Source organism: Kogia breviceps, chromosome 8 (assembly GCF_026419965.1).
Source record: "Kogia breviceps isolate mKogBre1 chromosome 8, mKogBre1 haplotype 1, whole genome shotgun sequence".
Classification (NCBI taxonomy): domain Eukaryota; kingdom Metazoa; phylum Chordata; class Mammalia; order Artiodactyla; family Physeteridae; genus Kogia; species Kogia breviceps.
The window spans coordinates 101,084,368-101,110,333 of NC_081317.1; the positions used below are offsets into that span (position 1 = coordinate 101,084,368).

At 36.8% G+C, this 25,966-nt stretch overlaps 1 protein-coding gene across 1 annotated transcript; it reads left to right on the forward strand.

Moving 5' to 3' along the window:
* Positions 1–1,724: 1,724 nt before the first annotated feature.
* Positions 1,725–25,408, forward strand: ATP6V1B2 (ATPase H+ transporting V1 subunit B2). Its single transcript, XM_059071297.2, has 14 exons — positions 1,725–1,969; positions 8,288–8,343; positions 12,644–12,742; positions 13,802–13,895; positions 14,022–14,099; positions 14,559–14,698; positions 15,034–15,135; positions 15,513–15,610; positions 16,254–16,377; positions 17,958–18,108; positions 19,554–19,636; positions 20,909–21,013; positions 21,871–22,000; positions 23,952–25,408. The coding sequence occupies exons 1-14, from the start codon at positions 1,834–1,836 to the stop codon at positions 24,089–24,091; spliced, it is 1,536 nt and encodes a 511-aa protein (XP_058927280.1). The 5' UTR covers positions 1,725–1,833; the 3' UTR covers positions 24,092–25,408.
* Positions 25,409–25,966: the final 558 nt, after the last annotated feature.

Consider the following 25,966-nt stretch of genomic DNA (forward strand, 5'->3'; position numbering starts at 1 on the left):
ATATATATTATATATAATATATAATGTGATATCTAATGCATCATATATAATTGAACATATTTGCCAGATATATACATATATGTATATATGTAATTTTCCTGAGGATAAAGCAAGTTCCTAGGAATAAAATATTTGAAACTGATACCATCAAATTGCTCTTCTAGACACCAGTTATGCTTTTAGCAATAACATTTGAAAATTCTTGTTTTCTTATACTCTTGACCACTTTTTTTTGGGGGGGGGTGAAGTACAAAAGGGTAACTTTATTGCTTTACCAGGCAAAGGAGGACACAGCAGGTTCCTGCCTCGAAAAACTATGTGTCCCTACTCTTGACAAATTTGGACATTAGTTAAAAATTATAGTCAATCCCATGAATTAAAACAAAATGGTACCTCATATTATTTCGCCTTTTAAAAAGAAATTATAAGACATACTAAATGATGCTAAATCTCACTCAAAATTAAGGAGTACTTGCTTCAGTGGTTTGGTTCAAAAGGGCTATGGGTCTATATACCAAAGGGCATGGAGATGAGATGCCCCTAAAGTAGAGTTTAAATAACTAAGTAATGATCACTTCATTTGTAATATGACACCATCATATACAGTTCAACCCCTACAATTTTCACCTATGTAAAAAAGCTTATTGTTTTCCATTAAGCATATATCTTCCCATTATATCACAATGGTCTTCTAATGGCTAAATAAAATGGATACTTGTGGTACTCCTATTACTTCCCTTCTCGTCAGTTTTTGGCATTAGCAGTACAGTAATCCCTCCTTAAGATTTTCTCTTCTTTTTGCTTCTAGAACATGTGCTCTGCGTTCTCTCCAACTCTAATGTCACTCCAAGTTTGATTTGATTACAAGTACTCTTCCTTGGTACATCCCCTCACCTTAGTGATCTCTTAAAAGTTGGCCTTTAGTATCTTCCACAATACATCACACACTCTCTGGCTTATCTCTTCTATTTTCATATTACTAACATGGTGATAAGTTATAAATTTTGATCTTGACTTAGCCCAGATAGCTTCTCCTGGGATAGTTACCTATTTAGTCGAATAGAAATCTCATCCTGAATATTCCACAGGAAACTTAACAGGTCCCCAGACAATTAGATTTTCTCTTTTCCTCCTCTACCACCAGCAAAATTCCTCACTTCCTTCTCTGTGTTCTACCTGGTAAACAACAACACAATCAACCAATCACTCAGGACCCAAGCCTGGATTGACACCTTCCACAGCCAGCTAATCGTTCTTGCATCGGTTCTACCCCTTAAATAGTTTTCATATACATCCCACTTTGTCTTTCACACCACTACCACCACCCTAAAACACTCCAGTATATGTTTTGTGAATGGACACATGAGTGAATGTATTGGAAAGGAAGATGATAAAGTGAGAGAAATGATGGCACACGGTTCCCCATGTTAATATCCACTAAAAGAGGTTTTAGATTCTGTTTTTCGAAGTGTTTTTTTTAGAACTTGAGTTCTCTTCATTCAATGTCATGAAATGCCGTTGACGTTTTCTTGCACGAAGTTGCCTTTCTTCCCTCTCTCCCCTTTCTTCTCCTCCTCCCTTAACTCTTGCCTTTCTCTGGATCCCTCTCCCTGGCCCGGCGTCCTCCTGCCAGCACGCTGGTCAGCTCCTCTCGCGGAGGGCGCGGGTTTAGCCCCGCCCACGCGGAGCCCAAGTCACGAGGCCACGGGCCGGGTGCAGCTCAGTGGGCGGGGACTCCTCAGCGCGCATGGGCGGAGCGGACCGCGGGCTGCCCCAGCTATATCTGCGCCTGCGCGGCGCCGTTGCGGAGCCAGTCGGGACGGAGGAGACAAGATGGCGATGCGGGCGATGCGGGGCATCGTGAACGGGGCCGCGCCTGAGCTTCCCGTACCCACCAGTGGGCCCGTGGTGGGGTCTCGAGAACAGGCGCTGGCAGTTAGCCGGAACTACCTCTCCCAGCCTCGTCTCAGTGAGTATCAGAGAGCAAGACGAATCCTGTCTTTGCTCTTAGCCCAGCCCCTTGGTCTCACTCACCTGCTTAGCCAGAGGGGTTGGATGGGGGGATTGTTTTTCCCTCTCGCGTCCCCCTACTCCGACTTCTCTCTCTAGAAGAAGACTTGAGTGTCCCTTAATTTCCGTGCCAGGGGTGGGCTAAGGGGAAGTGCACCAACGGGAACTTTGTCCTGGGTTGGTGGTCTCCCGGCTATTGCCCCACCCTCTCCAGTTTCCCAAGACAGGAGCATGCTCAGGCGCTTGCTTCCTGTCTCTGAGCGAAGGCCACTTCTTGCCACTCTTACCCTAATCTTCTACTGACCTCATTTGGATCTGCAGGGGTCGAGGGAACCGCCCCTCCCCTTCCCCCTGCCTCGGGTGTGGACCTCAGGGCAGGTCCTGAGCTCCTGCCGAGGGGGACGGTGTAGTGTCATCGCTGACGTGCTCAGGCTTTTCGTGGATGGAGGTCAGGCCCACAGCCAGAGGGAGATGTTGTTCAGTGGAGAAGCTGCTCCGCAGGAGGACACCTAGATATCAGAGAAAGCTAGAGCTGAAAAGTACCCTGCGGGTCATCTAGTCTAACCCTCTCATTTTACAGTGAGAAGCCTAAGGTTCTGAAAGGGACAGGGCTTGCCAGGCTTTCGACCCCTAATTACTGGCAGAGCAGGAAAATTCCAGGTTTCTTAATTTTTGCTGGACCTTTTTTCTGCCATTAACTTGAGTGCAAGGCTATCTTGGGGAAGACAAGCATCTTTGCCCATATTATGGAGCATACATGCAAAGCATATGCATAAACATGTTTTAAGTGTTGTGATTGCAAAAAGACCTTAATGAACCAGGCTTAAGTGGACTGTTCAGCAGTTCTGAAAGAAATGGTTCTTAATTGCTAAACAGTAAAATTGTGTAACGTCAGACCTCTTCACAGTTTCCTTAGTTAGGAAGTTCTGAAAGAAATGGTTCTTAATTGCTAAACAGTAAAATTGTGTAGCGTCAGACCTCTTGACAGTTTCCTTAGTTAGGAACCGGGGATGAGCACTGGAAGTAGACTCTTTAAAACTTAGGAAAGCACCTGATGTTTTCCAACGTGGTGAGACTGTTTGCACCGGTTAGTTGCCACAGTACCTCTTTGTGGGTGGCTCATTGGTTAAAAAGAATTTCAGATGAAGAGTTTCAGTCTGGGCGCTCTTCTGCCTGACTGATCCCATCCTCATCAGTCACTGGGTTAGGTCATGTGGCAGCACTGCAGTGTAAGGAAGAAAGAAAAGACTTGATTCTATGGTTTGCAGAGATTTTCTTTTTTAATTGAAATACAGTTGATATATAACGTTGTGTTAGTTTCAGGTGTACAGGAAAGTGATTCAGTTATATATAATATATGTATATATATTCTTTTTTAGATTCTTACCCATTAGAGGTTATTACAAGATATTAAGTAGAGTTCCCTGTGCTATACAGTAGTTCCCGTTGGTTATCTGTTTTATATATAGTAGTGTATATATTTTAATCCCAAACTCCTAATTTCTTCCCCCCCATGTGCTTTCTATAATGGGAATTATTTGCATTAGAGAAGAATACCTGTTGGGAGTTTACATGAGCTGAGTGTTTCAAGAAATTGACAGATGTTGCATTCTTATGACAATAAATTTGTGCCTAACAGTTAAATACTCTTTTATGAATTGCATTTGTATGCTTTGCTGTTATTTGGGTAGAACAGATAGACATTAGTGGTGCTTCTAGGAAAAGATTATAAGGGGCAGTAGTCATTTTTCCATATAATTATTCACTCAGTCTCAACTCAGAGTATCAGTTGAAATAATAACATAGTTTAAAGAGTACTCCATGATTGAGGTTGTAAACCCTTAAGGGAGATGAGTATGATTTCTCAACATTCTGTGTGTGCTTAGCCAGTGACTGAAGAACTTCTCCAGATGAGATTCCTCCTGACAAGATTGTTGCGACATAATGCTTAAAACTGAAACTTTAGGGTTCAGGAATCCTTTTTGTATCCTCAGTGTGTAGCGCAGTGTTGGCACATAGAAGCATTGTGTTCTGTAATTGTATAACTTGCATTTAAACCCCTTGTTCTAATAGTTTAGTATATGGATCCTTAATGTGGATGGAACCAGAGTAGGGAGTTGGGATACTTAGAGTTTCACTTCTGTGTCTGGGTTATTCTAAAAAGCACAAATGATATCATACTTAGGCTAACAGCTAACTGCATTTGAATGTCATCTTTTTCTTATATTGCCACATTCTTGATTCTAGTTAACACTTTTAATTGCTTCTGAATATATATTAACTTCTTAATTTTTCTGATTAAAGATTGATGTTACCATCCTAGGTAAAAAGTTATAGTTATTTAATGTGTGCTTTTTGAACAAAGGAATGGAATATTGGCAGTTCCACTGTACAAATTGGATGCTGGTTTTAAAAAATTTCAGGATTATGGGGCTGTTAACAAGAGATGGAAAATGAGATATGCAGGCTTGAAATAATTCACATTAGTTGAATTTCTAAAGTCACAGGAAATGATATTTATTTCCTTTTAAACTTTGAGCAAGTTTCAATAATATATGAAGAGCTTTTGGATGTTAAACATTTTGGATTAGATAATCTCCTTTGTTCTTGAGATCCTAGATCAACTAATCTCACGTTTCTTATGTCATAAAACAGTTAGCCTCAGTGAAAAGTCCAGTAAAGGAATGGTCGGCCTCCCTTTTTCCAGAACCTCTCCTTCCTTGCCCACTACAAAGTGTGGGTCTTTACTTTTCTTGCACAATAGAAGATGATTATTCTTGTTTTGTTTTGTTAATAAGGTGCAGGCCGAAGGACTAGATCTCTTATTCAATAACTGTCGAATTTTCTCTTTGAAAGTTTCACAATCATTAAGTAGTGTTAGTTCTGTTGAACAATTGCATATCCTATAGGAGGAAGAGGATGTCATCTAACAAAATATGTGCTGCTTAAAATCTTTGTAGATTTTGGGTTTAAAATGTTACTCCATAAATATTCAGGATCAAAGATGTAAACGTGTCTGCTGTGTTTTCAGAAGTTCTGATCATCCCCTGCAGACCCAAGTTCTTCTTCATTTGAAATTTTCAAGAGAAGAGTTGTCATTATTGTTTCTAAACATAGAAGAAATATTCATGTAATTTGTGAATGGGTATTGACTTTTTAAAGAGCAGCTTTATGTCTTTGGCAGCTTAATCTAAATTGTTGTCTTATTTTCTCTTCTTGTTCCCCCCCCCCCCCAGTAGTTTTACTGTTGTGGAAAGGAGCTATAGTTTGTATATAAACTGTTTTCTACTCCCTATTTGTAGTCCAAGTGCTAGGAACTGTGTTATCTCCATATTTTTAAGTTATACTGGAGACTAAGGGTCATAGAGTATAAACTTAGAATTGGTGGGGGTGGGCCACAAACAAAAATAATTTTAATCCTGGCTCTTCCATTTAGTAACAGATCTCTCATAAATGTAGTTTAAGTGTGGAGTAGGTCTATCAGCCTTGCCTACCTCCCAGTGTTTTGTGAAACTGAAAAGGTAACCTATCTGAAGATGTTCTGTAAAGTGTGAAGCAGTTTCATTTGGTAATATTTTTTATTTAGTTTGGATTATGACATTTATTAGTTTAGTTTGCATACCATTTTAATTTAAACCAAGCATGTTGCTTAACCTCTGGTTTGTATCTGAAGTGGTCTCCTCATGCTTTCCAGTGACAGAAAACTGCTGAAGCATCTCCATTAGTTTCTTCCTTTCCTGCTTTAACTTTTCTAGTGGCTACACTCTACTGGAGAAAGACTGTTTTTCAGTAATGATACAAGAGTGCCTCAGACCACAAAAAAATGACCAGTTCAGTTCTAGAATTTGAGCTGTAGCACAGAGTCAAAGAAAAAGCGCCTGGAGGCAGACTGTGTAATTTCAGATCCTTAGGCTAGTTACTTAATTTCTGAGAATCATTTTTCTCTTGTAAAACTTGGAATAATATTTGTTAGCTCATAGACCTGTTATGGAGATTAAAAAAGAATTCCTGACAAGTACTTTTTAAAGTACTTGTGTATTGTGTATTTAATGTGTATTGGTAGTTTTGTTATTAATTAATTCCAATGGTTACTAGATTTTTTAAAGGCTACATACATTGTTGCAAATTTAGAGACTGCTTTTGATGAAGTAGAATCTTGTCTTCTTTAGTTGAAATCAACTTGATTCACTGTTTCCAGGAAAAGCAATGACTAGCATTTCTTTTTTTTTGGTCATGCTTTTTGCCTTGTGACTGGCAAAACTTCATAATTTGAATGAGCTTGAATTTAAACATGAGATTGTAAAGGATCATTGTTGTAGAGGTTAAAAGTTCAAAGGAGATGCAAATCTTGCCCGAAAAGTAAAGAGAATTTCAGAACCTGAAGCATTTTACTGATGTTACATTTTATTCAAAACAGTTGCCTATAAATCTCAAAACTGAATTCCCACACCTCCACTGGCCCACTCCCTAGTCCCATTCCCAGCTGTTTAGGTTTTGAAAAGGTCTATGTTTCTATAGTTTTAAAACCTGGGTGCCAAAAAAACATGTTTTCTAATGTAGTTCATTTTGCATATCCACATAGCAGTTTTAGAAAGTAATTGAAAAACAATATATGGATTCTTTTAAAATGAGAACAGTGAGGGACTTCCCTGGTGCTCCAATGGTTAGGACTCGGCACTTTCACTGCCATGGCGTGGGTTTAATCCCCAGTCGGGGAGCTAAGATCTTGCAAACCGTGTGGTGAGGCCAAAAATAAAATGAGAACAATGAAGAAATTGTTTTAGGGGTAGGACTTATTTTTAAGAGTATTAGATTATTTTAAAACAATGGGGAGGATTTACATAAAAGTAGCAGAATATATGACAACTGGATATTTCTAATAATCTTGGAGGCATGATTAATTTGTTTACATTACCATCCATTCAAGTAGCTTAACATGTAAAATTTGTGACTTGCTTTTTATCTAAGGTTGAAAAAATATTTGGTGTGAAGATTTAAAGGTCCTCAGTATGAAAGACTAGGGTTCCTGACAGTGCTTGCCTGCCCTGTCTCAGTGTTTCTACCAGGGCACTTGCTTCCTGGCTAAAGAAATTATGTTTTTAAATCCTGAAGCCCCTTGAATGGACAGACTGGCTTTCTTCAGTTGTGGCAAGCGGGGGCCACTCTTCATCGCCGTGGGCGGGCCTCTCACAATCGCGGCCTCTCTTGTTGCGGAGCACAGGCTCCAGACGTGCAGGCTCAGTAGTTGTGGCTCACGGGACTAGTTGCTCCGCGGCATGTGGGATCTTCCCAGATGAGGGCTCAAACCCGCGTCCCCTGCATCGGCAGGCAGGCTCTCAAGCACTGCGCCACCTGGGAAGCCCCGGCTGACAGCTCCTTATGCATTATTTTAGGTCTTGTAAACACTTACTTCATTTGTGTTTTCAGCTTTTCTGATTATGAAATTTAGTTAATTCTGACATTGTTAGAATTGCTTTCCTGAGTGTTCTGATCTATACCTGATTACCATTAATTATACTTGTCATGTATGTAGGTGTGATACAGTTCAATGATAGCTACCTCCTTTCTAAAATGAGAAATCTGGGTAGTTTGTTGCTAGGGCATAATTTGCAGTAGAAAATATAAGCTTCTACAATGACAGTAACGTTTGACTTTTTTTTTTCTTTAAAGGATGCTTATATGATCTCTGGCCTTTCATTCTGTCCACCTTCATAAACTTTTTTTTTCGTAGTTTTTATGATACTATTTAATCATGGCATTTTATCTTAACAGACTACATTTTGTCAGATTTCTTTTGTGAGTTTTGTCACTTCTGCTTAAAGTTACAGATTCCCTTCTTCTTCTCTATCTACTTTGCTAAGTGCTACCTTTTCTGTAAAGTTTTTTCTCTTCTAAGTAAGAACCATTGCAGGGTCTTTCCTGTGCTCCCACAGACCCTCAGCACACCTCTGGTAGAGCCCTTACCTCCCCCTTCTCCATATAAAATTGTGAACTCTTGTGGGAACTCTCCCTCTTTACCTTTGTTTTTGTATCCTGGGTCCTTGAAACAATGTGACTTAGAGTAAGAATTTAAAATGTTTTTGGTTTGATGAAGGGGATTATGAGAAGTTGTACAGATGCAGGCATATTTTATAAAGTCAATGAAAATTTTCATACTTTTTGAGTGCTCCATATAATAGATATGATAGAGAGAGGGGTTTTTTTTGGTAATACCAGAGAGTTCATTTAGACTGTTGTCCTGTTTGAAAAGAACTGACTTTTTTGTGTTTCTTTCCAGCATACAAGACAGTATCAGGAGTTAATGGTCCACTAGTGATCTTAGATCATGTTAAGGTAATACCACTATCATTATCGTCTAACCATTTATGAAGTTAAAAGCATAGTATTAAGTACTGTTTAGTATACTTTAAGTCTTTTGTCATGATTTTTTAAAGCCATTCCTTGGTCAGAATGTCAGTGCTATATGGAGACAAGAATTTTAGATCAGAAGTCAGAAGATGGGAGTCTAGTACTGGATCTGTTGTGGAATCTGTTTGTGGCTTTGAGTCCCTTGTCTGTAAAATTTAAAATTTTATTTGTTTGTTAATCATACCTCACAGGTTTATTAGGAAAACAACAGTAATATTTGTGTGTTTTATGACTTGTAGGATATTATTTACATATGCAGTATCTTGTGGCTCTTGTCATAGACTACTGTGTGTTATAACTACTTGTTACATTTTTGCCTTCTCTACTAAATTTTAAGGTCTTTGAGTGAGTAAACAATGTTACTTTTGTCTTTGAGGGCCTGACACTGGTATTCAAGTAATGAATAAACAACAGATTATCTCAACAGTGACTAAAACCATAAGCAGAGAATAGTTTTTACTTATTCAGTTTGTTGAAAGACTCTTTAGTTACATGGGTTTTTTTTAGCCATACCTGTACATGAGAATTATCTTAGAAAAAGAGGCATAGAATATAGTCTATAATTGAATAGACTTCACCCTGGGTGAAGCCTCCTGCCTGAGTTCAGTGATTAAAATATCTTCAGAGGAGATAATGTGTATAATATGCTCTGTAGAACAGTAATTCTGCATTGGTTGTTTTTGGGAGTGGATCAGGGGGAAAGGTACACAGTTATTAGTTTGTTGAGAGAAGTAATGACAGAAGTATGTTTGGCATGTGGCCCCTCTGGAATCAGAAAATAAATGGAAAAACATTTCTTAAAAGAAAGGGCAAAGTGCACTGTCTCTTCAGCTTGTGCATGACAAGGTACCTGTACAAATTAATTGCAAGATTAAGCATATAGCTTACTCCTGGCCACAGTTTCATAGTAGTCTGCAGTTTGATTCAAAGCCTCAGTATACAAGTTGTACAAGGTTTAGGCAGGTGCCTGTTAATATTTTGTGAAAGGATGAAGCATACACTTTTATTTTTTGAGGAAGTATTGAAAGCATTATTTGCTTCTTTGTCCTTTATTTCTTCTTTTTTATATACTTTTTATTGGATAAAATTTTTGACTCATATTTTAAAAATATGAAGCTTTTATATTAGTAAATATATTTTCAAAAACAGTTAAAAATATTCATGCTTCAACTATATTAAGCGCTGAACTCAGCACCAAAAATACATAATACAGATACATAAATGTCTAATTGGTAAGTGCTATGAAGGGTGAGTGCAGGGTGCTATGAGAGTCAATAATGGAAAGGACTTAGAAAGCATCTTGGAGGAAGTAATTATTATTATTATTTTTTTTTTAGGAAGTAATTTTAAGAAAGCTGAAAAAGTTTTATTGAATGTTTGTTTGGGGTATAACTCCAGCTGAGGAAAAAAGTTTATGTAGTTGTAAGAATGGCTTTATACCACCAGATTTAGAGTGTTTTTTGTTTGTTTTTAGTTTTTGGCTCCTGTTTTTAGCTTAAAGCATACAGATAGGATCAAGGCATAGATGATTTTGTACAAATTGTATCAGAATAGATGATGATGGAGACTGCTGTCCAACTCATTTTCTGCAGGTAGCCCATCTTTGATTCCCAAACCAGACAAAGGATAGTATCAGAAAAGAAACAATGTAGCTAATCTCATTCACAAGCACAGATTCCAAAATTCTTAATAAAAATGTTCTCATGTATTGGATATCAGCAAAAATATACTTTAAAAAATCAACAGAATTATGACAAAGTAGAATTTATCCCAGTAATACAAAGATGATTTGATATTAGCAAATGTCAGTATAATTCAGGTCATTCATAGATTAAGCTAGAAAAGCTTACGCTCTTCTCAGTAAATACCGAAAACATACCTGATAAAATTACTTGTTTCTAAAAAAAACAAAACAAAAGAGGAAGGTGGTCTTATAAATAAGGGAATAAGGGATAGAACAAACTTTTAAAACCTCTTAAAGGATATCTGCCATAACTTACAGCAAACAGTGTACTTAAGGAGAGACTCTAGAAACATTCCCATTTAAATCAGGAACAAGGTGAGGACACCTGTTGTCACCACCGCTATCCATCTTTGTTCTGTCTTTGTGCTTGGACCCTAACCAATGCTGTGGGAAAAAGAAATTGGGATAAAGGGATTAAAAAGGAAAAGTCACACTGTGGCATTTCTTGGTAGGATGATTAACTAAAGAGAAAACACAAGTCATTCAGTGGACAAACTATTAGAAACAATGGTGTAAAACAGTGTTGCTGGATACAGAGGATGTCTATAGAAATCAGTAGTGTTTTGTATGCCAGAAATAACCACGAGAATAATTAGGAACTTTTTACAAAAAACTGTGAAACATTGTTGAAGGACATAAAAGAAGACTTCAAATAAGTGGAGATTCCACTTTCGTGAATGAAAAGACTCACAATAGAAAAGATGTTGATTCTCTCCAGGTAACAAAATCAGTTAGAAATAGAGTAAGAATAAAGATTTGGTGAGGGAGTAAGCAGGTATTTCAGTGGAATTCTTAAAACCAACTCTTCTCACACCTGAGAATTTGACTTGGTAAATGATAAAGGCTACATTTCAAGTCGTGTTACTTGTAGCACAAATTAATTTGTGCTACTCGGTAAATATTGTTGGGGTATTTGGCTTCCTGTATGAAAAAATAAAAACAAGAAAAATAAAATTACATACCAAAAATAAGTCCAGATGGATTAAAGACCAAAACATGAAAAACCTATCAGAAGACAATATAGAAAACCATTTTTATGACTTCAGATTGGAAGGTTTTCCTACACAAAAGACACAAATCATAAAGGAAAACAAATCATTTTATTGCAAAAACTTCTGTATGATAGGATACCATAAACAAAATTAAAAGACAAGAAAGACTGGGAGCAGATATTCGCAAAAGGATTAATATCCAGAATCTATGAAACTTATCTAAAAGTAAATAAGAAAAAGCAGATGTAGTTGAAAAACGAGGAAAAGATATTAATAAGGCCATTATAGGAAGTGAAGTCTGAATTGTCAGTAAACATGAAAAGATGCTCAATATTAGCAGAATCAGGAAAATGCAAATTGAAAGATACTATTTTTTATTTTATCAAAATGGTAAAAATTAAAGTTTAATAATATAAGATTGGCAAAGATGTAGGGAAAAGATACTTTTCTGTACTACTAGGGAGTTTGTAAAGTAAAAGGTTCCTTTGCAGAGTAATTTCACATAAAAATGGACATAGCCTATAGCCCACCACTAGGTAACCAGATACCTTAGGGAATCTTGGGCCCACATGTGAGAATGTTCATTGCAACATGTTTGTAGTAGTATAAACTTGGAACAGCCTTGAACACCAGTGATAGAAGAATAGCTGAATAAAATGTAGTGTCACTTGATTTTATTTTAACTATATCTGTTCTAACATTGATTCTAGATGCCCATTTATTCATATTAGCATCTCCAGAATCAAGTGTCCTACAGTCAGCGTTGATTCACAGATGCATTGGCAGATGTTTTCCTTCACATCACACAAAATAGTGATGCATTTTTCAAAAGATTATGTTAATAAAATAAGGTAAATACTACTATGACAGATCTAAAACATATGGTCAAGTGGGAAAAAAAACAAGTTGCAGGATGATATATTTAGTATGTTACCATTTAGGTGAGTGAAACACTACAGTATATTTTTGGAAACATGCAATTTGAAATATTAAAAATGGATTAGCTGAATACATTTCTGGTTAGGAGAATTAGATTGAGGAGTGAATATTAGCATTATTTATTATAATAGTAATTATTTTATTGTTTAGTTGCATTTTATTCCTGTCTTCCCAAAGCACAAGTTGATTACACAGCCCAGAAGCAAACATCATTTCTGAGTAGTGGGAACATAGTTTTTTAACTTTCTGTAGTCTGAAAGCTTAAAAACATATACACAGAAGGAAAGAGTTTAATTGCTGTGGTTTCATAGATTTACGATCCTTCCCTCTGTACCTTGTGTTGTGTTTGCCAGTATATGTGCCAGTGATAAATGTTTTAAGGACTTAAACTACCTGAGGATATTCTAAACTCTGGATGTATACCTCTGTGCTTTGGGGAGGTATGGGGTCTGCATGTGCATACATGCTGTGAAAGACATAGAGCATATAGAGTATTTTTGAGGAGCTTTTAAAATGTTGGTTATTGAGCCTTTATTTTTTTCCTGTTTAGTTTCCCAGATATGCTGAGATTGTGCACTTAACACTACCTGATGGCACGAAGAGGAGTGGGCAAGTTTTAGAAGTTAGTGGTTCCAAAGCAGTGGTTCAGGTAAGCATCACTTTCAAAACCTGGCCAGTTAAACGTTTTTCTGATCACAACAAACATGAGAAACACCAATAGTTCTTTCTAGTAATTATCACATAACTTATAGGTGGGGTGACATCTTGATAAACCCATCATAAGCTGAAAATATTGTAAGTTGAAAATGCATGTAGTACACGGAACCTACCGAACATCATAGCTTAGCTTAGCTTACATTAAAGGTGCTCAGAACACTTATATTAGCATACAATTGCACAAAACCATATAACACAAAGCCTATTTTATAATAAAATGTTAAATATCTCATGTGATTGTTTTGAAGTACGGTTTCTACCGAATGTGTATTGCTTTTGCATCATCGCGAAGGTGAAAAATCTTAAGCCAGGGACCCGACTGTTTACTGGCTGTGAGGGAAGAAAAGTATTTTTTCATGTTTTCTTGCTAAATGCCAGCCACCAATATCCATTCTAGCCCAATAGCTCCACTGGTAAAATGGCTTTTTAAAAAGATTTTTTTAATGGATAAAATGAAACAGATAGTCACATAGAAGGAGGGAGATGAAAAGTAGAATTCAGAGCTTATGGGCTGAAACCAAAACAAGATCTGAATCTACTTCTTTAAATTGTCTATGATAATGCCTAGTTTTTAATGTGATTGATTATAGGAAGTGCCAGTTTTCTCAAATAATATTGCCCTAAAAAGTAGATCTGGAGCAGAGGTCGGCAGAATTTCTGTAAGGGGCCAGATAGTAAAAATTTTTTAGGCTTTGTGAGGGTTTTGTCTAAGGTCTCTGATGCATGTTCTTCCTTTTTTTTTTTTTTAAAGCAACCCTTTAAAAATGTAAAAAACATTCTTAGCTTGCTTGATGGATTTGGCCCGCAGGCATGACCCTGGTTAAGAGGTTGACAATTTGGTTCATTGTCCACCATGAACACTTCTTTATTCATGATACTAAAAGTAGTATATACATTGATGTATTTTACTTCATAAGGGCTGACAAATAAATCTTAAGTGCTTATGATGTAAATTTCTTTTACCCTTCTGTTTACTTTTCTTTCTTGATAGGTATTTGAAGGGACTTCAGGTATAGATGCCAAGAAGACATCCTGTGAGTTTACTGGGGATATTCTCCGAACGCCAGTCTCTGAGGATATGCTTGGTAAACGGATATTATTATTCATTCTGAGCAGAGATCTGTTTCCTTTTTAACGTATTTCCATGAAGTCTTTTTAAAGATGAATATTTGAGTCATGTCCACTCTGTACTGTCTTGTACTGTTTAACAGGTCGGGTATTCAATGGATCAGGAAAACCCATTGACAGAGGTCCTGTTGTACTGGCTGAAGACTTCCTTGATATCATGGGTAGGGACAGAAAATGGATTTCTGTGTTTTGGGGAAAATAGCTATCTTATACCTTTGTCAGATAATGGGTGATTTTTATGATACTTTAAGTAGATAACCAACATACTTCATCTTTAATTATTTTTTGTTTATTATTTAATAAATTTATTTTTCCTAGAGGTTATCTTAAAATTTTATATTTTATTTATTGTAAAATATCACCAGGATATATCTGAAATGTAAAAGCCATAATGGCTTTGAAATTAGGATTTCTCTCTTATTTGCTATACCTTATGTTTCACTTTACTACCATATAATTTGTGAATCTACAAAAGATTAATGGAAAAAAATATTTAAAGTTTCAGATTTCAAAAATAACTGATTTTTTAAGAGTAGAAAGAAATGCTTTATATATGCTTTATATGGTTGTAGTCTTAATGTAGAGACATATTAAAATTTTCCCTTTTCAAAATGCATTAGGCCAGCCAATCAATCCTCAGTGTCGAATCTATCCAGAGGAGATGATTCAGACTGGCATTTCGGCCATAGATGGCATGAACAGTATTGCTAGGGGGCAGAAAATTCCTATCTTCTCTGCTGCTGGCTTACCGCACAATGAGGTGAGAACTAGAATCTGTTTGGTATGAAATTCAAGAAGAAAGAATTTCCGAGTGCTTCACTCTTAGTGAGAAACCAAATACAGGACTTTCAAGGTAAATACCCAATGTTACTGTGTATATAATCCAATTACATTGACTCTTCAGCCACACATATCTGACTTCTTGCTTACTCTTAGGAATCTGCAAAAATTAAAAAATAGTTTTATTGAGTAAAGCCCTTTAAGACAACCCAGTTTCATTTATGATTACAGTTCTCCAAAGTTTAGGGTAAAAGTTATTTTGTTGTAAAAGTATTATTTTAGATTTTAACTTAGTTCTTTTGTACTCCTCATCAGATTGCAGCTCAAATCTGTCGCCAGGCCGGTTTGGTAAAAAAATCCAAAGATGTAGTGGACTACAGTGAGGAAAATTTTGCGATTGTATTTGCTGCTATGGGTGTAAGTATTATCTTTTTCTGTTTTAGTATGAAATGTAAAATTGCTTGTGTTATTAGAACAATGTAGAAAACTGCACATATATTATTCAGTTTATCTCTAGGCAGAGAAGTTGCAACTTGGCATTTTGGGCAAACCATGGATTAGTATTTAGCACTTGACTGTGGAATGTAAGAATAATTCCCTTTGTGCCCAAAGCAGGCTTTTTACTCTGTTGGCTTTTGTGAACGTTTGGGGGGTACTTGAACCTTTAAAAGAAGGAGCAGTGCAGATCTATAGCTTGGCCTTCATCAGAAATAAATTTTTGGTGGGCGGGGGGAGGAGAAAGAAATATTGAGAATTTTTCTTCTCCCAGCACTGATGAAGTCATTGCCATTTAGGTAAACATGGAAACTGCCCGGTTCTTCAAATCTGACTTTGAAGAAAATGGCTCAATGGACAACGTCTGCCTCTTTTTGAACTTGGCTAATGACCCAACGTAAGTAAACAAAAAATAGAGCTATATTCCCCCTGTTCAGGCAGGCTTCTGGTCAAAAATGTCACCTTACACTAAGGAGGTAGAACATTACAGTGAAAGCTACACAGGCCTAGGTATGAGATAACCGTATTTAAATTCCAGCTCTGCTTCTTGCAAGTTATTTGGTTTTGGGTAAGTCACTTAGGCTCTGAAGCTCAGTGTCTTCTTTCATAAAATGTGATAAATAATACTTGTCTCACAGGGTTGTTGTGCATATTAAGTGAGATAATAGTATAAGTTACCTAGCATACAGTCCATACTCAATAAATTACCTTTCCTCTTAGCTGCAAAATCTGGCCCCTACTTCTTTTCCTCCCTTTCTCCTTCTCTCTTCCTTTCTTGCTCAGTTTTGAGAACTATATAGTTCTGACAAATTACGGGGCATTTATAAAATAAATCAATTTAGCTGTGTAGCACTAAGTAATTCTTATTATGTAAATACATAAAAGAACTCTGCCTTACTTAAGGACTTTTAAAGTAATAATTGCTTAACCTTCCTCAATTTATGTGAAACTGTAAAAGGGAGACTGTACTATTATTTCTGGAATCATTTTGTTTTTGGCCTTTTTGTTTGAGTGACATAGGACTTAATGTTTCATTTCAGTATTGAGCGAATTATCACTCCTCGCTTGGCTCTAACCACGGCCGAGTTCCTGGCCTATCAGTGTGAGAAACATGTATTGGTTATCCTAACAGACATGAGTTCTTATGCTGAAGCACTTCGAGAGGTAATTTTTTGTTAATTAAAATGGATTATCTTGTCAGGGTTATCTTGTGCCTCTGCAAGTTTTCATTTTTTAAAAAATCATGTTTTTTAAAATGCATTGCTCATATATTAGTAGAATACCTTAATCAGAAAAGAAAATATTACTTTTATCAACCTAATTGAAATGATTAGAGGACGAGATTTAAATTATTAGCCTGTTTATCATACTCTCACTGTCTCCATTGATTAAGACTGGATTCTTAAAGTAAATGATGCAAGCTATTTAATCACTTACTCTCCCAGGTAGTTCTGTCTCTGTCCAGACTGTCAGTTTTTAGCCCTTTTCAAGAATTTCATTTTTAATGGTGTAAATTTTTATTTATTTACATACGTAAAGACTATACTCTGGCAGAACCCTCTTCAGAACTTTTTTTTCCTTCAGAAAACTCAGTGATTATTTAGAAACAATGTAAGATTCTAGCAGTTACCATCCAGAAGTGTGGGGTGTTTGTTCTAATGCAAGTTACTGAAATTTTGAGTTACTTGCTCTTTTAAGTGTGCAAAAAAGGGAAGAAGACTTCTGAAGAGACAGGCTATATAAATATCTAGCTTAAGATTCCCTAAGATCCATCATCATATCTCACTCGGCTACAGTGCTTTTTCATTGAAGGACTTCTTTTCTCCCATCCATCACAAATACTTTTCTGAAAGGCGTAAAAATAAGTTAGAAAAGTGAAAATTAAAAAAAAAAAAAATTTACAAACCCTTTTATTAGTAGTATTAGATTCGACAATTATTCTATCAAATTGCCACTAAAGTTTTCTATATGTTTATCTTGCTTTCTACATTATCTCCTTACACATGGGTAAAAGCTTGTCTGCAGGCCACGCTTTGAGTAGCACTGCTGGAGCATACTCTTGGAGGAACCAAAGTAGCAGTTAGAAGTTGGGCTTAACGATTTACAGTTCTTGTTGGCTGTAGATTAAAATGTATGCATATATTCTAGTGCACATGTCTCTAAGAGAAAGACCATTTATTACTATTCTTATCTTGTGCGGTGATCCAGGGAAATTATCTGGCCCTTGATTCCAGTTGTAAGTTGGGGTTAATAACATAAACTTCCTCATAGGGTTGTTGTGAGGATTAAATTAAGTAATGTATATAAAGTGCATCAGATGATTTCTGATATATGTATTTCCTTCCCTTTGGATCTTTTCAGGATTAGCTTATGTAAATCTGGCAAGATCCATAACATGAAGTAAATCTTGTGAACTGAGAATGTTCTCTTAGTTTTAAAATGTACTACCTTTGATTTATAAAATTGCAAGCAGATTTTCTTCTAGCAAACTATTTGAAGATTTGTGTTATGGCAGTATGATTTTAGCAGAAAACTTCTGGTCCCCAACTGTCAACATTTTTGTCGCAGAATAATCTGAATTTATGTTGCTGGATTTTTCTAAATCATTTCTAGAGGTGATATTTAAAACGAACAAGATGATGTTTCCAACTTTGTAATTTGGCATGTGCAAACAAATGTGTTCTAACCAAGCTTTAATTTTCATTTTCTGGTATGTGATACTGTTCTCCTTGACTCACTGTCAGGTTTCAGCAGCCAGGGAAGAGGTTCCTGGTCGACGAGGTTTCCCAGGTTACATGTATACAGATTTAGCCACAATATATGAACGCGCTGGTAGAGTGGAAGGTAGAAATGGCTCTATTACTCAAATTCCTATTCTCACCATGCCTAACGATGGTAAGTTTTGGGTCTTTGGATTATAGCATCCCTAATCATTGTAAGGACTTTGATTTTAAGAGAGAAGACGACCATCTATCTTTTTGAGTTGAAATTCTTTTGAGGGTTTATCCTCCAGAAGTTTACCTTGTCTAGTGATTAGTTTCTAATAAAATTTTTCATTTCAAAACTACCCATAATTAGTATTCTTTTGTAGAAAAATTTTCTTGTAATTTTTATTTATTAGCTAGTATTTAGTGTCTACTGTTTGTAGGACACTGGTCTAGATGAAAAGAATTTTTAAAAAATATATGGGTTGTACTTAATGTAAGCTACTCATTCTAGTTGGATATTTTTTAAATGTATGTGCATCAATAATTTAAGGTAGCCTAAGTGCCAGATATGGAGCACAAATAGTAAATGCCACGAGACTCTAGAGATAGAACGATCATCAAAGACTTGCTAAAAATTACTTGGTTTTATCATGTGTGTGTAAGTGCATAGTGCGGTGCCTGCCTGGATGTATGCCCAGCAGCCCCCCGGGTGAGACTTTCAGCATTCCCCTTAACGTTAGTGTCTTTGTGTCTTTATCTCAGTCTATTAAAAACACTTCTTCAAAATATTTTCAGAAACAGTAATAACTCATTATATCTGAGCACTGTTCTAAGTGTTTTGTAAGTTTTGACTCATTTGATCTTCATAGCAACTTTTTAGATGCTCTCGTGTGAGGCACAGGGGAGGTAAAGTGTCACAGTTAGGAAGTGGCGGCTTTAGAACCCAGGCAGTCTGAATACTACCTCTGATGTGAAAGTGATTTGTTCCAAGGAAGTAGCTACAAAATTACTCTCAGTAATTTAACAGACTTAGAGGTGTCTTGCTCTGTAGGACCTGCTTGGTGCTGCCTGTATAGTGTTGCTTAACTTGTTTAGCCTCTCGGTATTTTCCATGTTGAAATGGTGTGTATCCCTCTGGGATAGCTTATGGACTAAGAATGTTCTCTCAGTATATACATCAAATTGGCAAATCTCTGCAAATGAACTTTGTGTTTAATATGGAACTTTATTTATATTTGGGGGAAAGAGAGCATAACTAGGAGAAATAGTACTTTTTTTGAATATAGCTAATTTAACTTGTGTCAGCACATGTCTGACTGTGCTGCAACCAGATAAGTTAGACTGGCCAATATGGTAACCTCTAGCCACATTTGGCTGTTTAAACTCTAAAGTTTATTAAAATCAGGTAAAGTTTGAAATAAAGTGTTTCAGTCACATTAGCCGCATTTCACATGTTCAATAGCCACATTTGACCAGTGGCTGCCATATTGGACAGCACTGATAAAGAACTTTTCCATCATCACAGAAAACTATTTTATATAGCACGGTTTTAAGTAGTGCAGATTGACTTCCTGTGGTTTTGTTTACATGAGATGGACACTTTAACTAACATCAGGTGTCTTTCTCTGGTAGATATCACTCACCCCATCCCTGACTTGACTGGATATATTACAGAGGGGCAGATCTATGTGGACAGACAGCTACACAACAGACAGGTATTCGACAGTGGAACAATGCTATAAGCCTACAGATCTATTCTTCAGTTATTCTTTAGTGACTCTGACTTTACTCTTAGGAATTATTTATTGAGAAAATGTCAAATTGAATCGTTTTTAATATGGCTGTAAAATTGTCATTTCTGTAATACTAAAATCCTGGTGTGGAAAAGAGTGCCAGAATTAAGAGTTAAATTTCCACTTTCTTTGTTATGCCTAAAAGTGGAGTGAGTTGTTCAAAGAACTTTTTTGGGGGGTCTTCTGTTCCATAATGGTATAATCTACCACTTTCGTTACTAATAAAAGAACAGATTTTTCAGAGTTTTTTCTTTGTCTTTTATTGTTAAAATTTTTGAGGTATAATTGACGTAACATTACATTAGTAGCAGGTGTACAGTGTCATGATTTGATATTTGTATATGTTGCAGAATGATCACCCCAATAAGTCCACTTAACATCCACCACCTCACATAGTGAACAAAATTTCTTTTCTTGTGATGAGAATTTTGAAGAGCCACTCTTCTAGCTACCTTTAAATATGTGATACAGTTTTATTAACTTACATAGTCACCATGCTGAAAGTTCCATCCCCATGACTTAACTCATTTTGTAACTGGAAGTTTGTACCTTTTAACCTCCCTCACCCATTTTGCTCACTCCTCATCCCCTGCCTCCGGCAGCCACCAGTCTGTTCTCTATCTGTGAGCTTGACATTTTTTTGTTTGTTTTTTAAGGTCCCATATATGTGAGATTATATGGTATTTATCTTTTTCTGTCTGAGTTATTTCACTTAACATAGTGCCCTAAAGGTCCATCCGTGATGTTGCAAACAGCAAGATTTCACTCTTTTTTATGACTGAATAATCAAAAACAGATTTTTTATTGGTTCTTTAATAGATGTCAGCTTCTGATATCAGCTTTCAGGTGAAATTATTGTTAATCTTTTTATGTGTGATTTTATGAGTCAGAGTTCAGAAGACCATGTGGATTTGATATTGTAGGCAGATGTTGAAAATTCAGTTTTTTAATATAATCTTGTACTATTTTGTAGATTTTACTTTTTGGATTTGATTCTCAAAAGAAATCTTAACCTGTAAAATGTTTCTTCCTTTTCTTATCAGGAAAAGATATTAGGAATCATCTAGGAAACAAATGTAGCAGTTTTATGCAATTTAAGCAATAAAAATGAGTTTCAAAATCCTCCTTTACTACCAGTAAAGCTTGAATTTTGTACTTAAATATAATATTTTCCCCCTTCCCCTTTTACCCAAGATTTACCCACCTATTAATGTGCTGCCCTCATTGTCGCGGTTAATGAAGTCTGCTATTGGAGAAGGTATGACCAGAAAGGATCATGCCGATGTATCTAACCAGCTGGTACGTATGTTTTCTCCAGGGTGGTGTTTAAAGAAATGAATACTTTCTCAGTTCATTCTGCTGTCTCATACCTCTTGTCTTTCTTCCATATCACTTTTCTTCTCCCCCCCATCAAAGTAGAATTTTAATATAGAATATATAATATAGAATGGTGGAATACAGAAACATTCATTAGAGCCAAACAGTCGTTTTCATAAGGATAACTGCTCATGACAAAGATTAAAAATCACATGCTTGAAACCCACCTCTAATGTTGTATGAGGTAGTTTTTAAATAAAATAGGCATAAGACGATTAAGTTTTTATTAGTAACCTTAATTATAGAGTATTTGTGAAAGACTATTCTAACTAATTTTTTGTTTAACATTAGGCAGTCACCAGAACGCTAAGGGATACAGCTGTGTATATTCTATGAAATCCTTGGTTTCTATAGTCCTGAGATTGTATACCAAGCATAATTAAAGAAAAATACATTTGACCTTAAAGTAGAAATGATAAATAAACCTACTGATAACACAGATATTTTTTAATAGAATTTAGAGATCGATTACTCCTATTGTGTAAGTTGTGATTTTTAAATGCTCTACAAAAGGTAAGCTCATTGATATATTGAGAGAGTGTATTTTTTGTAGAGTGTTAGTCATGTCTATGTATTGCATGCCTGAAGACTCCTTTCTTAGTGAGACTAGTGTATAATAAAGTCTTTCCAATACTTGCATAGGAACTTTATGTGAATTATGTTTGGAAATAATGTGAAATACTGTGAAGATAGCTACAGCAATACACTTATATAGCCCAGAGTACCGTTACCATTTATAAAACTTTATCTGTTTCATGTAAACCTTTTTTTCTCTTTAGTATGCATGCTATGCTATTGGTAAGGATGTGCAGGCCATGAAAGCCGTAGTTGGAGAAGAAGCCCTTACCTCAGATGATCTGCTTTACTTGGAATTTCTGCAGAAGTTTGAGAGGAACTTCATTGCTCAGGGTAAGGTTACTATTTTCCTATGAATAGAAACAGCATCATATGTAGTTTTGAGGACTTCTTTCCTAGTCTGAGAATTTACATTGGTCTCCATACAATTTTCCTTCTGATTAGAGAAGAGGTTCTTCCAGCCGCCTGCCATGTCTTTGTTCTTAGCCCTCTGGTTCCTTGCCTTCTACCTTCCATTTCTTTATCCATTTATTTAGCTCTTGTCTTACTTTTTCTCTTCCTTACAACCGGCCTTCTGCTCTCCTACCCCCATTGCCGCTCCTCCCCCCTCTTAACCTCTCTGCAATGCTCTCCTCTGGCCTTGGGGGTTTTGGACTTTTCCAGTCCATCTATTTTCATCCTCCTGATTTCTCATCTTCCTGCTTCTTAATTGTTAGTGTTCCCTAAGGCTTAATTACCTGTTCTTTCTGTGCTTTTTTTCCCCTGTGCTGATGACTAACTTCCTATGTATGAGCCTTTACCCTCTTTCTGAAGCTCTAGTCCCGCATGTCCAGCTAGGAAGCCTTTGTTTTATGCCGCCATCTTCTCTGGCTCAGCGTGGTGAGAACCAAAGTATTTTCCCAACTGACCACCTGCCTAGCGATTCCCTTTTCAGTTTCTGTCTACCTCTGGCATGACCATGACCCTAGTTAGCCCAAGCTCAGGAATTGGGCATTCTTAACCCTCTTCATTTATTCTCCAGTCATCAAATATTTGCTAATTTGCGTTGTTCTCCTTTAAAACATCTTATCCTGTTCTCTTTTCATTCGCATTAAAAAAACTTAGGCCAGTGTTTCTCAAAATTGAATATGCTTTTGAATCTACCAGGGATCTTGTTGAAATGCAGATTCTGATTCGGTAGATCTGGGTGGGGCCAGAGAACCTGTATTTTGACAAGTTCCTGGGTGATGTTGAAGCTGCTGATCTCTGACCACTCTGTGTGTCCCAAGACCTAGTCCAGACCTTTGTCCCATCATCCTTGGCCGTTAGTGCCAGCATCTTCACCAGTCTCCTTGACTTTCTATATGCCATTGCCGGGGTAAATTTAGTATTAATTTTATTGATTGTCCTTCTGTTAAAAAGTCTATAATGGTTTTTATTATATAGCATGTGTGTAGGGCTTTCAGGCTGTTTTGTTTGGTCTCTGCCCTGCCACCCCTGCTAATGCTGGTAAACTCTATTTTTGATCTCAGTGATACTTACAAACGATGTGTTTATTTTGGAATAATGCATCAGCTACACACTTAGGATTTGTGCACTTTTCTATTTATGTGATACATTTTTTTAAGTAACATTAAAATCCCCAGAACATATGATTGTTGGGTTTTCTTAAAAAAAAAAAAAAAATTACGGAGAACCTTAATATCTTAAAAAGATAAAAATTGTTCTGGTAGAGAAGAGATGCAGAACTCTAGCCACTCTATCTAACTCCTTAGTTAAAAAATGAGATTTATTTGCAGGATAAGAATGATTCTGCTATTAAGAATAATAATAATAGCAATAGCAAGTTTGAAAACTTTCACACGGACCTATTCAGGTGCTTAATTGGCATTTAAGGCCTTCTAAGTTTATCTATACTAGCCTCCTTCAGGTCAGCCTGTGTTCCTGGGAAACTGCTTTTCTCACTACTCTCTGGACAAAACTATGGTTCTAGTTTCCATTATTCAGTGGGGTGTGTTTAGATCCCACCCGTTGTTCAACACACACAACACACACACACACACACAGCCGCCGAACGTGTCGCCTGCAGGCTTTCTCCCTTTTCTCTGGTTCCCGGGGGTAGTTATTGTCTAGACCCTCATTTCCACATGAAGTCACATCCAGCCCTGGGAGACCTAACTGCTTTGTGTCTCTTTTTCATACTTCATGCTCACAGTGCTAGTCCCATAGCAGAATACATCTTGAATAACGCTGAGAAGTTGGAAGTACTTGGCCTTTATTCATCTAATCTCAATTTTTTTGTAAGGTCCTTACGAAAACCGCACTGTGTTTGAGACTTTGGACATTGGCTGGCAACTGCTCCGAATCTTCCCCAAAGAAATGCTGAAGAGAATCCCTCAGAGCACCTTGAGCGAATTCTACCCTCGAGACTCTGCAAAGCATTAGCTGCTACTTCATCGCTGGCTCGATGCTCTTGTGAAATAACTGGTTCTGTTTTCTTGATTCCTTTTGCACTCCCCCATCCCCACCTTTGTGTTGGAGTTTACTGTGTTACCCTGTAATTAAAAACAAAGAATAGGTAACATATTGTGCCAGTGTTGCAATGTTTTAAACTGCTAACAGCCTTTAAAATACCCCTGTTCAGAAAACTGGAACTTCAGTGCTTTGTTTAAAGTAGCTGAGGGTTGGAGGTGAAGTTTTCTTACTGACCTGTGTATTTGTACATAGTGGTGTAGTTAGCTGCCTAGTGCCCTCATTATTTGGGTCCCTGAGACCTTCCCTGTCCACCCCCTCAAGAGTATCACTATCTGAAGTTATAATGCTTTGATCTCCAAACTAGAGGCAAGATAGGGTCTGAAAGACGCTTCCTCTCAGAGCCAAGATGCTTTCCCGAGCACTTGTTTTTAGATTTTGGTGTGCCTCTGGGTCTGTGCTGCTGCTCTTAGCAGATGGTTTTTACTGTCCACCTGCTGTTTCCTGTTTAATGAATAGATTAGAAAAGGAGTTTCCTTCTCCTCCTCGGTACGGATAAGTTTCAACTTCTGTTTCTTACTGTTCTCCCTCCCTCTGAGTAACACAGAATCATGCAGCTTTTGCCCAACTGGCATTGATCTGATAGTAGTGAGATGCCCTGTCTTGATGATCCTTACTGGGTTTCCATGCAGAGGAATCATAATTAAAATAATTAATAGAATTGTTGGTTGGAAAGAGTTGAGATACAATTTTTTAAGAAAGAAAAACCTATATCAGTTCTACATTTGGACATGCTAACAGTGGTTTTAAGTTTCTAAAGTGTTTACCAGATGCTGAAGGCAAGGTGGGGAAGAGAAAGCTCTTCTGTGTATGGAATTTTTTAAATATATATAATATATGGATATTTTAAACTCTGTTAGATAGCAGCCTTTGGAAAATCCCCTATTTGGTCCTGCTTTCTGACCTATCTGCCTTTTCAGGGTAATCTTGTGGCACAAGTGATAGCATTTAAAAGCTTTAGTCTTTTAATTCCTCCTCCTTCCTGCTGCGAGCCCTGAGCTGTCTTCTATGCACTTCTGACATGTCTACTGTTTGGTCTCTCTGTGTTCTTTGTTACTTGGGTGCAATAGCAACTTCTCTGTGCATTCCATCTTTCAAGTTGTGTAAAGTTCTTCAATTTTTTTTCTCTGAGGGTGTAGGGGGTGGGGGGAGTCAGCATGATTATATTTTAATGTCGAAAATGTGACCTGGATATAAAATGAAAATAAATATTAAATTAAATGGAAGTTACCTAAAGTGACTCTGTATCTTCTAATCAGAAAAGCGTTAGCAACAAGCAAATATATAATAACGCACCTCTCTTTGATTCACAGTTTTGAACATCATAACCAGTATTGTGAACCAGCCCCTTGATTCACAATATTATGAACCATGTCCCCTTTACAGGGACATGGCCCGTGTTTTGTACCCTCTGCCTTTTAGGCTGCCCTTTCAAGCTCTTTTCAGTAATACCTCTTCCAGCATATTGTAGTTTGATCCAAGGTTGAGAGTTACTAAGGTGTGGGGTTTGTTTGTTTGTTTTGTAGATCATTAGTGGCTGTAAGTTCTCTGAAGCTTGAAGTTTTGATCCACGGTCCACTTAGCATTTTCGAGAGTTACTAAGATGTTTTATAGCATTCTTTGTTTCAGACATTCTCAGGACCTCTAGAGCCTATCTGCCATGAATGAAAGAGGGTAATAAATAGAAAATGAAATACATACTGAAGCAAGCCAAAACTTTGCTTCAAATAAAATCTGAAATAGATGGTCCAGTATATAAAGAAAACATACTAGTTAAAGCACAGGGAT

Bases quoted from the DNA above. Each gene is read 5' to 3' on its own strand.
- ATP6V1B2 (XM_059071297.2), top strand. From the start codon at position 1,834: ATGGCGATGCGGGCGATGCGGGGCATCGTGAACGGGGCCGCGCCTGAG. The intron at 14,100-14,558 runs GTAGGGACAGAA...AAAATGCATTAG, and splicing joins AGACTTCCTTGATATCATGG to GCCAGCCAATCAATCCTCAG. The intron at 14,699-15,033 runs GTGAGAACTAGA...ACTCCTCATCAG, and splicing joins CTGGCTTACCGCACAATGAG to ATTGCAGCTCAAATCTGTCG.